We start from the raw sequence: 14,190 nt of genomic DNA on the forward strand, positions 1-14,190 counted from the left end.
TTCAGGTCATAAGCCACTTTATTCCAGTCCCTTGAACATCACAGGCTGGTTTTATTTGGGACAGAACAGGTTTTATTTTCAAAGGTCCCTGAACACGGCAATGACAATGAACAGCCCAGCAGAGGAGTGACATAAACCTTGAGGCATGCAGCCTTCTGGGTGCTGTGGAGTCCCTTGGCCAAACTTGAGTGCGTTGGATTTGACATACAAAGACCTTCCTGGGAAGGAGAAGGAGAAAAACCACCTCCGAGAAAATACAGACAGGGTCAGTGGCAGGCCAGGACAGGGACCATTTCCATACATTCTGGAAGTGTTGGCATTCATCGGCCTGCATGTGGCTCACTTTTCTTTCTGGAATAGCTGGAGACCTCTAGTCCTCACTCCAGCTCTAGGTTCCAAGGAACAGAGTGGGTCTGGCTCAACGAGATGTCTTGACTAAGGGCAGAGCCCAGGAAGGTTTCTCAAAACATTAACTGATTCCACCTACCAAAGGAGAATTAAAGGAAGGAATTAGGACTTCGATCCAGAGCAGGGAAAAGTGCGATGCAGCTCCTGAGCACTGCCAATAGGGCATGCTGGGTCTCCTCACCCACTCTGCCTTCTGTGTCTTAGGTTAATTCGCTATTTGTCAAAAACAGGTTTTAACACTTGGCCATGGAGGAATTTGGCAAGTCTTGGTACAGAACCACTGTGAGGAACTGACCCCTAGGGGAAGACTCGGATTATTTTTACAGAGTCTAGGTCTCAAAGTTTCACCCTACAGATTTGGTTCTTTTTGGTCTACCATACAAATTTGGATTTCTGCTACCAGTTACAGCAGACTCAAGCCATACATAGAAACCTGGAGGTTAGCATGTTCGGCCACGTTTTTCTCCTGGTTATGATGTCTGTCTTTCTGTGGTTCCTGTTCTTCGGCAAGTGGCTTGGCAGTAAATATACCCACTGGGGACCTCTCTGCCTTCTCTTACGGGCAAATTCCCCATGAACAACCTCAAGTATTTGGGCCTCCCTTTGCCAGCTACTTGCGAGAATATGACTCGCCTGTAACCAGCAAATTTTCACTCTTAGCTTTCAATTCAAATCAGTGTGTCTGAGGTCACCAGACCAAACAGCAACTCAGACTTGTGCTGTCACTTCTGGAAATAGAAGTCTGCATTCAAAGAGCACAGCAATGGAAAATACTTTTGGATTCTCCATCGGGGGGCCTTGGAAACCACAGATGCACTTGTCCTTGTCTTTATGATGAATTTGATGACTACCCAACCTCTGACTCTTTAACAGGGGCAGGGAAACTGAATATTCCAGACCTGGCTCCCTAACCATGCACACAGATTAAACCACTGGGAAGTTCCAAGAATGTGTGCAATTTTTTTTTTTTTTTTTTTCCGAGTCTGCAGAGTATTGATCTGCTCAGAAAAGCACCATGCCGCCAGTCTAATGCTGTCAATGGGCTGCTGAGCCTGGGAGGCGAACCACACTCCTGGCCCCCCGTAATACATGTTAACATTCCTGTGCTCCAATTGTCCTGTCCCACTACCACCTGTTCTGCATCAGCCCTCTAGGCACGGCCACTCTGGAAACGCATTCAAAATTAAGGTTGGGCCCTAGTCAGGGTTACTTTGTATTTTTATGGAATATATAAAATATACTTGTCGATTGGTACATTTGTGCAAAGACAGATATGACTTCAAAACAAGACATAGACATTCATTATAGTTGTCTTCACAATAAGCTACTAAAAACAGTCTTCTGGAATAAGATTGTATTAGTGCTCACTAAACATGCATTTCATTTAAACAAGGCAAAACACTTAATTTGGTCTGCAATACCCAATATGTTATATACAGCAGTCTTTTTATTTTATCACAATAGGCAACAAGATGGGTCTGGTTTTGAACTAGGTTACCATTTGTGTTTAATTTCCAAAGACACGCATATTAGCTCAACTAGTGTAAACCTGTAAAAAAATAGCTGAGCCATCTTTTTCCTCTCCTCTATTAATTTACCTTGAAATGTTCACAGCTTAGAAACTACAACCTGCTGGGGAAGAGGAGGGAGTGGGCCCCCATGGGGAAATGTCCCAGCTCCCTGGAATAGCCTCACCCCAGAGGGTAACTTGTTCTTAGGGAATCCAGCATCTGCTGCCATCCATCACCCCTACAGCGGCATGTATGACAACAGACCCAGGCGGGGAGTTTTGTCTTTCAAACAAAAGCCCCTTGAAGCTTGCAATAGAATCACAGGACTGGATGGGTTTCCCTTCTTTTGCCCCCACCCCCGAGTCTTAGGTTTTAGAACAGAGACACTAGAATCAAAAGAAAAAATAATAGTAACGCTTAAAAACCGTCAAACAATGAACACCACAAAGTCTGTCCATGCTCTCCACAAGCACACTGGGGCTCTGGGCATTCCCACGAAGCATCCACGACAAAAGAAGCTGAAGGCGTCACGGAGGAAGGCGCATCAGACCGCACAGGGGACGGCATCACCATTGATATTGTTTGGCAAAAAAAAAAATTGTTAAAAAGAAGAATCAAAAGGGAACACAAGCAGCTCTACAATTCAATTGGTGGGCGCAGGGCTCAGAACTGGCCGGCACTGCTCGGGTCGCACTGCAGGAGGCGCACTATGGACGGGTCGCTTTTGGCCCCTCGGATGAACTCTTCCAGGGAGAGTTTTCCTAGGAAGCAAGAGGACGGGTGAGTGGTGGCTGGTGGCAGCTGCATGAGCTTACACCCTTCCCACTACTGTGTGCTGGGCAGCGTCGGTTCACCTTCTGCCTGCAGCCTCACTGCCGCTGTGATACACAGCACTCACCTATCCCGGGGAAGAGCGCAGGGGACTCTCCAGGAACACTGCTGCCTCGTTCACCATGGCATTGCCAGCACTTAGGACAGTGCAAGTGGCAATCACACACCGCTGCCTGAGAGCGCACTATGTGCCCGGCCCTGGGCCCGGGGCTGGGGAGAGGGTGGTGGATGACGCTGACTTGGTCCCTGACCTCCTGGCTCCAGGCGACCCGGAGAGGCTCACTCAGCATTTGTAAAATAAGTGGCCCTCCTGCCTTTATGAGAACAAGCTGGGCCCTGGCAGCACCCAGTTGGTTCCCATGATGTTTCCCGGAGCCTTCTGAGCCACTTCGTGTTCTTCATGCCACTCTGTGTTCTTAGGTTTGCTGCAAGAGCCCATCCTATCTTGGGGAAGAAGTTGTGGACATAAGTATTTGTTTATACAAACACCACAGGAAGACAGTTGTGCCTCCATCTGAGGTCAGGGGAAGAGCAGGGTATGTGTTCAAGGCAGAGGGTAACCCACGGGTTTCTGCCTCTCAGTTAGGGTGCTCTCCTGCTACCCTGATGGCTGGAGGAGGGAGGCTCAGCAGCCTGGGCTCCCACTCAGACCCCGGTGACCTTTCCTTTCTGCATACGCTGGAGCACGTATGGAATTCTTTTCCAGGAAGGCCCTTCTGTCACTTGTGGAGAGGAGGGGGTGGTGGGGTAGGAGTTGGGGGACTGCAAGGCTTTCCCCATTCCTGGTGCTTCCAGAAGGACCCTTCCTGTTTGTCTACCCTGCCCCTGGGAGTGAAGTGACATGCTAGATTGGTAAATTTGGGAGGAATTGTCAGGCATCTTCGCCCAGCCTTGCCCTCCCTTTTTCTCTTGGAAGGAGCTGCACGAGAGAGGATTTATTTCCATCTGCTCCTCCAAGGGCAGCACCTGGCCTGCCTGGCTCTGCACGCCTGTGGGTTTTTCAGCACGCCCTTGGACTCTCATGCTAAGCCATAGCCTCCAGTGTCTCTCCATCTTTTGACCTCTGTCCTCTTTTATTTTCCAACTTATTCCAAACCCGACAGGAGGGGGCCTCCCCCAACAGAAACACCAACAAACATATCTTCTCCTCAGCCACAATTCCCTCCCCACCAGAACCTAGTTCTTGTTTAACGAAACCCACTTTATCTCCATGAAGGAAAAACATAGGGATGTATTTATTAATTTATTTTTAATTTGTAGAGCTGATCCCCGCCAAGCTTTGTGTTCTGGCCATTTTTTATGAGTCCCGCCCTGTCTACAGTAGTTAAAATGGTGATGACTTCCTCCAGCTTGGCAAGGCACGAGAGAAGGGAGACTGGTGTGGTCTCCGAACACTTTGCAGTCTCTCAGAGGTCGGCTCTGGGAGGCACCAGCTGGAGGTAGCAGGGGCAGACCTGGAGCTCGGCATGATAATCTGGCTTTCTTCAGTTAACTGTCTGCATGCTTCAGAGTTGGCTCCTAGGAGAACTTGCCTGTGGGCCCAGATTTTTCTCTTCAAATCAGAGGCCAGAGGTTAGTTTCCAAGAGCATCAGGTAAGCTAAATCTAAGGGTAGGAGACTCTAGGTGAGGTCTGCTCTGCTCTAGACAGGGAGGGGTGCAGGTGGCCATAATTTCTGGGGTCCAGTAGCCAAGCACTGAGCTGAAGCACCCAGTCCCCTGGTTGGGCTAAGATTCCTCTGAGAGTTGTGAACTTACAGCCCCTCTTCCTCCTTCCTTCTACGGCTCCCACCCTCCTCCCCCAACCCTAACCTTTGAAAATTTAATTTAATTTTAAACACAAGGTTTTCCCTTAGAAGGGCACAGGTCTTTAGCAGTGAGTTGTGCTCTGAGAATGCTAACTCAATCAGGGCTCTGCGATCCTACAGCAGCAAAGAACCAATGGAGAGACCCTAATTCATTGCCTACAATCAACACAGAGTTAGGGCTTTATCCTGTGACATCTGATCTTCTCCCATCCTTTAGCCCTATCCTAAAGAGGTGTCTGGACCTAGAGCACAGCACAAACCCATTGTACTCTTGAGTACCAGTAAAATCTGCAGTTTAACATCAACAAGTTAATTAAAATAATCCCATGCTTGTTTAGTCACAACTATTCATTGTAAATCAAAGCAAATAAAGGGACATAGGATGTTTCAAAATGGAATGGCACCTTTGTGGAGGAAACAAAGCAAGCAGATTGACCCATACCACACAAACCCAGATTCTCAGGCAGCTGTACCTGGGCGGGGGATAAAAAGAGACAGAGGCTCTCTCTATGGCGAAGGCTTCTATTGTTCTGTAGATCAGCGCCAGGTGGGGGCCCAAGTGCTTGTGCACATGGTTGACAAGAATTGCCGGGGGCCTCTGAACAGATCGGGTGAGCTGATAATAACAGCAAGAGCTACAGAGCCTGGCCCTGAGCTGAGCGCTTTTCACTCAAGTATAACATTTAAATAGCGTTGCCAGATCTGGCAAATTAAATACAGGACGCCCCGTTAACTTTGAATTTCAGATAAACAGCAAGTGACTTTTTTAGTTTGGCATACTAATCCTAACAATTGTTTGCTGTTTATCTGAAATTCAAGGATAATTGGGTCTTCTGTATTCTCTCTGGCAATTTAAGATCCAAAATCCTTCTGTTAAGTTTGAAATTCAACTCTCTTCTTCACTTTGTTGGGTTTGGATTGTGAGTGGCACCATCAGGGTGGGCACCTGCGGGGCATCTTACTCCCTCACCACTAGCCCTGGCACCCCAGTGACTGTGGGAGCCCGCTGTCTCTGGGAAACACAACATCTCAGTGCATGCACAGGAGACTCCAACAAAACCCCTTCGGCAGGCTGGAGTGAAGGCTGTCAGCACCTGGGTAGAACAACAGAATAACAACCCTCTCCCCATTTTGATGACCTGGACTGCAGGGCCCCAGCCTCCTGTGGCCTAAGCCTGTCCCAAGGATGGGTCTGTGCTAACAATGGTTTCTTGGGTCCTTTCATTCTTGCCCCACAAGATCCATTCTATTTTCTTGGAGGTAGAAGTTGACCTACAAGGAAGATAGAAAAGACTAGAAATAAGGCATTTCCCACAATTCTGAGCTCCGTTCTCCTGTGGCCACCTGGTCCTCTCCCCTCCTACCCACTTGGGAGGCTTGGAGGATGAGCCACTCGCATGAAGGACCTCAAGTGGCACTTCCCAGTATGGACTCCCCAGTCCTTCCAGCAACCCTCATCTGGGCTAAGCAGTGCAGCCCCCACCTCCTACCATCTCTATTGGTGTCCATCTGGCGGAAGATCTTTTCTGTTCTTTTCTCTGGGGTTGACTCATCTTCAGGCATTTTCATTACAGAGGAAACCATCTTATAGATTGCCTGGGGACAGAAGCAATATGGTGGTAAGACAGAAAAACGGTATGGCACACAATCATTAAACCTCCCAAATGCGGGTTGAAGGGAATGTCCCCATCCGCATTGAACCTAGTCCTATCCCTGCTGATTGGTATAAGATGTGGCGGCACAGGTAGAAGAAGCTAGGCCCACAAAGCTTGTTCTCCTCCAGTGAGGACCTTCAGGAGGGACAACCAGCAGGAAGACCCTGTGTCTCCAGTGTTTTTTGTTTGTTTTTTGAGATAGGGTCTCTCATTCTGTCACCCAGGCTGGAGTGTAGTGGCACACTCCCAGCTCACTGCAGGCTCTATCTCACAGGCTCAAGCAATCCTCCCACCTCAGCCTTCCAAGCAGCTGGGACTAGAGGTACTCCCTACCACACACGGCTAATTTTTAAAAATTATTTATTTATTTATTTATTTATTTATTTATTTATTTATGGAGAGACAAGGTCTCACTATGTTGCCCAAGCTGGTCTCAAACCCCTGGGTTCAAGCTTCTCCTACCTCTGTCTCCCAAAGTGCTGGGATTACAGACATAAGCCACCTCTCCTAGCCATCTCCATTGTTCATGTGCATACAAATCCCCTGGGAATCTTGTTAAAATGCAGAATCTGATTGGGTAGTGCTGGGGGAAGGGGCGGGGCTGAGAGTCTGTATTTTTAGTGAGCTCCAGTGTGATGCTGATGCTGCTGTTCTAAAGACCCTGCTTTGAGAAGCAAGGTCCCCACTTTGAGGAGCAAGGCTGCAGATGACATTCCTCAGGCTAGAGAGGTAAGTGGATGCCTATCACGGACCCTTGAGAGTCCACAATGACCCCTCAAGGATGACAGACATGTGACACTCTGTAAGTGTGTGCCATATGTTCCCCCAGGCGGACTTCCAGTCCATTCCAGTGCTTTTCCCCCTGCGTGTGACAATGGCCTCACGTTCCTCCTCAGCAAGCTCCCAGGTAGTTCTGAGATGGAAACCACCTGCCATCAGAGCTCTGAATTATTACACAACCTCAGGCCTGAGCTAAACTAGGTACAGCTATGACATCTGATGGGCGAAAGAGGATTCTGTGGAGTTTTGTAAGCACTACTGAAGCTATCACCCCACTGCCTGTGACCTCCACAGGGGACTCAGTAAGGGCCCAAAGGCCTCTGTGGTCAAAGGTAGTTTTTATTTGGGAAGAGGAATGAAAAGTCATTGTTTTTATCCCCAGATCATGACTTTCCTAATCAGAGTCACTTTGGGCATCTATCTTAGTCTTGGGGACAAGTTTTAGAAAAAAATAAATTTTGACAGGGAGTAGGCAGAAAATTTCAGAAAGTTCTGGAGCTCTAGGGGCAGCCAGGCAGGTGGAGAGGACAGAGAAAGGAAAGCAGCTGTGGGGAGTCACCTCCAAATGGGAAAGGTGGGAGCAGAAAAACACTGAAGGTTCAACCGAGTTGCTTTACAGTCTTGCTCAGGACCAACCCTGCCAGAAGTCGCTTACACGTTCTGGATAAAGTGGGGTAAGTACTCTAATCTCAGTCCAAATAAGAATGAAAACGGACTCACCCAGTGTTCTGGCCCTTAGGCTGATCCCGTCCCTCAGGGACGCCTCTGGACAGGCTCCCTGAGTCTGTCTCAAACCCACCTAACGTGCTTACTGAACTCCAGAGCTGACTCCGCAGCGACTTGTTCTGGGAGGTAAAGTGCAGAGTTAGGTTGCTGTCTAGGATTATGAGTGTCCCTGGGGTAAGCTGAGCCATTTCATTCCCAAGAAATGCTCACTGAAGTGTGTTCTGGAGACAAGAGGGGAGCCATCGTCTGTCCTCCTCATCACGGTCCCCTGCCTGCTGTCATCCCAGCCCAGGTCTACTCTACCAACTGTGCTGGGGCTGTAGTGCCATGTGCCTCACTGCCGGGGACACCTAAGTTCTTGGGGTAGCTAGGAAAGGCCAGAGAGATGGAACTGTTTTTGCAAATGGGAGAAGAGAGGCCCTGAGATTTAACAGGCCCAGGTGAAGATTTAGTAACAGTAGACAGCAGGTGTCTTTTCACACCAGCAAAAGTCTTGAGGTCTAGCAACCTCTCCCCAGCTTGCTTTGCTCCCACAGTGGAAGCTTTTCGTAACTCTTGACCTAGTCAAAAGGGAATCGGCACCAACTAGGAAAACATGCACACCCGTCACATACATTTTGAGCTCATATGATCTAAATATTTGGTGAATTCTTAAGCCCAGGAATCTTAGGACAACAATAACACAACATCTAGAAATTGGCGTCCCTGCGGATCACATTAGCACAATCTCTTTAAAGGAGAGAGCGCGGAGCCATTTCAGGAGTTGCAGAGGTATTGCGGGGAAGAGCACTTATGGACAAGGGAGGAGTTTATTTTTGCCAGAAGTTTTAAGGGGGCTGTGTATTTATTCATTCTCAATCTTCTTTGGGGCTGGATTGTTCCTTCTCCATGTCTGTCTGGCCTCAGTAAGGTTGTCTCATGTGGTACCTCTAGATGCCACTGGCTTTGTGCCTCTGACTGGCCATAGGAGGCGTCTCCCAGCTCGGATGCTCCACAAAGGCTGCTGTCAAGAGTCTGACAATATGATACGCTCCTTGGTGTCCTGGACAAGCAGCTTTGTTTATATTCTTCTCTCATCTGAGTGCTCACCTACCCCATCTCCCCTCCTCCTTGGACTCTTATCCATGTGTTAAGAATAGATTGAAATGTTACCCTCCTCCAGGAAGCCTTCCATCATCTTCCCTTCTTCTACTGCTATGTGTAATCTCCCTCCCTCGGGGCTAGCAAAGCGCTCCATCCCAGCCTCTCTTGTATCACTTCCTTCCATTTACTCTGAACTCATACCCAGGATGTTCTCCTTTTAGATGTGAGGGTAGCAGTCACATCTGGCTATTTTTTGAACCCCTGATAGTGCCTAACATAGGGTCTTGAATACAGTCAACCTCACTTAGTTTAGAGAATTTATTCAGGAATAACTGTCCCCCAGTTGCCCTCTCATTCCTTCCCCTCTCTCACCTTTCTTCTGCACTGCTCCAATTTACAAAGTTCCCCTTTATCCTTTTAAATGTTTTTTTCAGTTTCCTCTTTTCTTTTTCTCCTCTCTCGCTTCACATAATTAAACATATTCATATGAAACCCCTTAAATATTTTTAATCTGTCAAAAGCTTTGAGCTTTTCCCTTAGAAACCATGCAAACCCGTGCATCACTACAGACGATCTCAGGTTTGGGGATTTAGAAGCTGATTCATGGACCCCAGGTCACGGAAATCTCTGCTTTTAGGTGACTGCCTCTTCATCCATCCACTCACTCAGTCATGCATCAAATATGTATAAGCAACTACTGTGTACCAGGTATTGACATTGATCTAATCCTTTCCCTCATGGTTTTTGCTGTGAAATAAGGCAGACATTAGTAAAATAAAGAAATACATATAAAACCATTGTTGAGAAAAGTGCTAGAAAGAAGAGTGCATGGCTTCTGTGATGACACAGTGGGAGAGTTAGGTTTTGCCAGAAGGATTAGGGTTGGCTTCTCTGAGGACTGAGGATTGAGTAAAGATGTGAAGAAAGTATAGGGCTTAAATAAGTCAGGGATGAGGGAACCACCATGTGGAAGCCCAGGGTGGGAGCGTGGCAAGGAGGTCAACAGAGTGTGGGGGTGTACAGAACATGATATGGCTCTAGAGCAAGCAGGGAAAGACCACTGAGGCCTCACAGTGTTTGCGGATCTGTATTTCTCCAATGAGCAACAAAAGATGGAAGTGTCATTAAATTTGATTTTCCTATTCACATTCATTTCCCAAATTTACCTCTGTTGCTTTCCTTATTTGCAGTCAGTGGTGTTCAGAGAATTGAAAACTAGTCATTTGCAACATACCAGAAACAAAAGACAGCTAAAGCAGTGTTAAGAGGGAAATTTACAGCACTAAATACCCACCTCAGAAAGCTAGACGGATCTCAAATCGCCACCCTAACATCACAATTAAAAGAGCTAGGGAAGCAAGAGCAAACAAATCCAAAAGCTAGCCGAAGACAAGAAATAACTAAGATTAGAGCAGAACTGAAGGAAACAGAGATGCAAAAAACCCTTCAAAAAATCAATGAATCCAGGAGCTGTTTTTTTGAAAATATTAACAAAATAGACCACTAGCTAGACTAATAAAGAGGAAAAGAGAGAAGAATCAAATAGATACAATAAAAATGATAAAGGGCATATCACCACTGACACCACAGAAATATAAACTACCATCAGAGAATACTATAAATATCTCTAGGCAAATAAACTGGAAAATCTAGAAGAAATGTATAAATTCCTGAACACATACACCCTCCCAAGACTAAATCAGAAAGAAGTTAAATCCCTGAATAGACCAATAACAAGTTGTGAAATTGAGGTAGTAATTAATACCCTACCAACTAAAAAAAGCCCAGAAGCAGATGGATTCACATTCGAATTCTACCAGAGGTACAAAGGGGAGCTGGTACGATTCCTTTTGGAACTCTTCCAAACAATTGAAAAGGAGGGACTCCTCCCTAACTCGTGTTATGAGGCTAGTATCATTTTGATAGCAATTCCTGGCAGAGACACAATAACAAAAAAAGAAAACTTCAGGCCAATATCCTTGAAGAGCATTGATGGAAAAATCCTCAATAAAATACTGACAAACCAAATCCAGCAGCACATCAAAAAGCTTATCCACCATGATCAAGTTGGCTTCATCCCTGGAATGAAGGCTGGTTCAACATATGCAAATCAATAAACATAATCCATCATATAAACAGAACCAATGACAAAAACCACATGATCATCTCAATAGATCAGAAAAGGCCTTTGATAAAGGCCTTCATGTTAAAAACTCTCAATAAACTAGGTATTGATGGAACATATCTTAAAATGATAAGAGCTACTTATGACAAACCCACAGCCAATAACATACTGAATGGGCAAAAGCTGGAAGACTGGCACAAAACAGGTATGCCCTGTCTCACCATTCCTATTCAACATAGTTGGAAGTTCTGGCCAGGGCAATCAGGCAAGAGAAAGAAATAAAGCATATTCAAATAAGAAGAGAGGAAGTCAAATTTTCTCTGTTTGCAGATGACATTATTCTATACTTAGAAAGCCCCATTGTCTCAGACCCAAAACTCCTTAAGCTGATAAACAACTTCAGCAAAGTCTCAGGATACAAAATCAATGTGGAAAAATCACAAGCATTCCTATAAACCAACAATAGACAAGCAGAGATCCAAATAACAAATGAACTGCCATTCACAATTGCTACAAAGAGAATAAAATACCTAGGAACACAGCTAACAAGGGAGGTGAAAGATCTCTTCAAGGAGAATTACAAACACTGCTCAAGTAAATAAGAGAGAACAGAAACAAATGGAGAAACATTCCATCCTCATGGATAGGAAGGATCAATATGGTGAAAATGGCCATATTGCCCAAAGTAATTTAAAGATTCAGTGCTATTCCCATCAAACTACCACTGACATTCTTCACAGAACTAGAATAAAAAATTTTAATTTCATATGGAACCAAAGAAGAGCCTTTATAGCCAAGACAATCCTAAGCAAAAAGAACAAAGCTGGAGGCATCGCTTTACCTGACTTCAAACCATATTACAAGGCTACAGTAACCAAAAGAGCACGGTACTGGTACCAAAAAAGACATATAGACCAATGGAAGAGAACAGAGACCTCAGAAATAATACCACACATCTACAACCAGAGGATCTTTGACAAACCTGACAAAAACAAGTAATGGGGAAAGGATTCCCTATTTAGTAAATGGTGCTGGAAAACTGGATAGGTATATGCAGAAAACTGAAACTGTACCCCTTCCTTACACCTTATACAAAAATTAACTCAAAATAGATTAAAGACTTAAATGTAAAACCCAAAACCATAAAAACCCTAGAAGAAAACCTAGGCATTACCATTGAGGACATAGGCATGGGCAAAGACTTCATGATGAAATCGCCAAAAGCAAAAAAAGCCAAAATTGACAAATGGGACCTAATTAAACCAAAGAGCTTCTCTACAGCAAAAGAAACTAACATCAGAGTAAACAGGCAACCTACAGAATGAGAGAAAATTTTTGTAATCTATCCATCTGACAAAGGGCTAATATCCAGAATCTACAAGGAACTTAAACAAATTTACAAGAAAAAAACAACCCCATCAAAAAGTAGGCAAAGGATATAAACAGACACTTCTCAAGAAGACATTTATGCAGCCAAGAAACATGAAAAAAAAAAAGCTCAACATCGCTGATCATTAGAGAAATGCAAATCAAAATCACAATGAAGTACCATCTCATGCCAGTCACAATGGTAATTATTAAAAAGTCAAGAAACAATAGATGCAGATGAGGCTATGGAGAAATAGGAATGCTTTTACACTGTTGGTGGAACCATAAATTAATTCAACCATTGTAGAAGACAGTGTGGCGATTCCTCAATGATCTAGAACCAGAAATACCATTTGACCCAGCAATCCCATTATTGGGTATATACCCAAAGGAATATAAATCATTTTACTATAAAGACACATGCACATGTATGTTTATTGCAGCACTATTTACAATAGCAAAGATATGTAATCAACCCCAATGCCCATCAATGATAGGCTGGATAAAGAAAATATGGCACATATATACCATGGAATACTATGCAGCCATAAAAAGGAATGAGATCGTGTCCTTTGCAGGGACACGGATGAACCTGGAAGCCATCATCCTCAGCAAAACAACACAGGAACAGAAAACCGAACACTGCATGTTCTCACTCATAAGTGGGAGCTGAACAATGAGAACACATGGACACAGGGAGGGGAACAACACACACTGGGGCCAGTTGTGGGGGTCAAGGGGAGGGAGAGCATTAGGACAAATAGCTAATGCATGCAGGGCTTAAAACCTAGATGATGGGTTGATAGGTGCAGCAAACCACTATGGCACACGTATACCTATGTAACAAACCTACACATTCTGCACATGTATCCAAGAACTTAAAGTAAAATTTTAAAAAAGAAAACTAGTCATTTGTAAATTATTTAATAATTATGTATTGTCTACTCTGTGCTAAGTGGCGGAAATACAATTGTCAACAAGACTGATATGCTCTCTATTTTTATTTATTTATTTATTTTTTTAAGACAAGGTCTCATTCTGTTGCCCAAGCTGGAGTGCAGTGATGCTATCATGGCTCACTGCAGCCTTGACCTCCTGATCTCAGACAATCCTCCTGTCCCAGCCTCCTGAGTTGCTGGGACCAAAGGCATGCACCACCATGCCCAGTTAATTTTTCAGAAAATATTTGTAGAGATGTGGTTTCCCTGTGTTGCCCAAGCTGGTCTCGAACTCCTGGGCTTAAGAGATCTTCCTGCCTCAGTCTCCCAAATGCTAGAAATATAGGCCTGAGCCACTGTGCCTGGCCGCTCTCTATTATTTCATGTCTCACAATCTTCTAGCCCAGGAGTTGGGAGGTCTCCTATGGGGCACCAAAAACACCTTATTTTTCAATAATCCCCATTTAGATGGGTATAGTCATCCCAGCAATGCCTTGATAGCTGTTATGAAAGCCCTTGCCTAGGCTACCTCTGGGTCCCCTAGTGGCAAGTAAAACCCATTGGTCTGGAGCACCCTTTGGGACCTTCAGTGTCTAAGGTTGTGGCCCATGAAACTCTTCTTCTTGGGATTCTGATGCAAAATCAACTGTGTAATAATCTAGGGGTTATTCCCTTAACACCCTTGGTTGAAGAAATAAATGAAAGCTCAAGCAAACACATGAATGTGTGAAGCTCTCACACTCAACGGAAAGTCTTCCAGGGTCTTGGTATTCAGTATTAGGCTAAAGGAGTGAGGCTGTCACAGAGAAATGAGAATCAGTTAATACAACAAACAAACAACTCCCACTACTTCCTCCACAAAATGAACAGAGTCAGAAGGCCTCGACGTGAACATATGTGCAAGCAGGGCTTCTGGAATGGGGTGGGAGGCACCATGTCTGAGTGTGTTGTGGGTATGA

The 14,190-nt window shown here is 45.1% G+C and overlaps 1 protein-coding gene across 3 annotated transcripts in view; it reads right to left on the bottom strand.

The window, feature by feature from the left end:
* The window catches only part of NCALD (neurocalcin delta), a 453,797-nt gene continuing 439,607 nt past the window's right edge, over positions 1-14,190 (bottom strand). For all 3 annotated transcript variants that reach the window (XM_008001253.3, XM_073018261.1, XM_008001254.3), the window contains 2 exons: positions 6,047-6,152; positions 1-2,680 (listed from right to left, as the gene is read on the bottom strand). In XM_008001253.3, the coding sequence (XP_007999444.1) occupies positions 2,583-2,680; positions 6,047-6,152 (204 nt within the window). In that variant the 3' untranslated portion in view covers positions 1-2,582. The remainder of the gene's footprint in view (positions 2,681-6,046; positions 6,153-14,190) is intronic.

This window comes from Chlorocebus sabaeus, chromosome 8 (genome assembly GCF_047675955.1).
Source record: "Chlorocebus sabaeus isolate Y175 chromosome 8, mChlSab1.0.hap1, whole genome shotgun sequence".
NCBI classification, from domain to species: domain Eukaryota; kingdom Metazoa; phylum Chordata; class Mammalia; order Primates; family Cercopithecidae; genus Chlorocebus; species Chlorocebus sabaeus.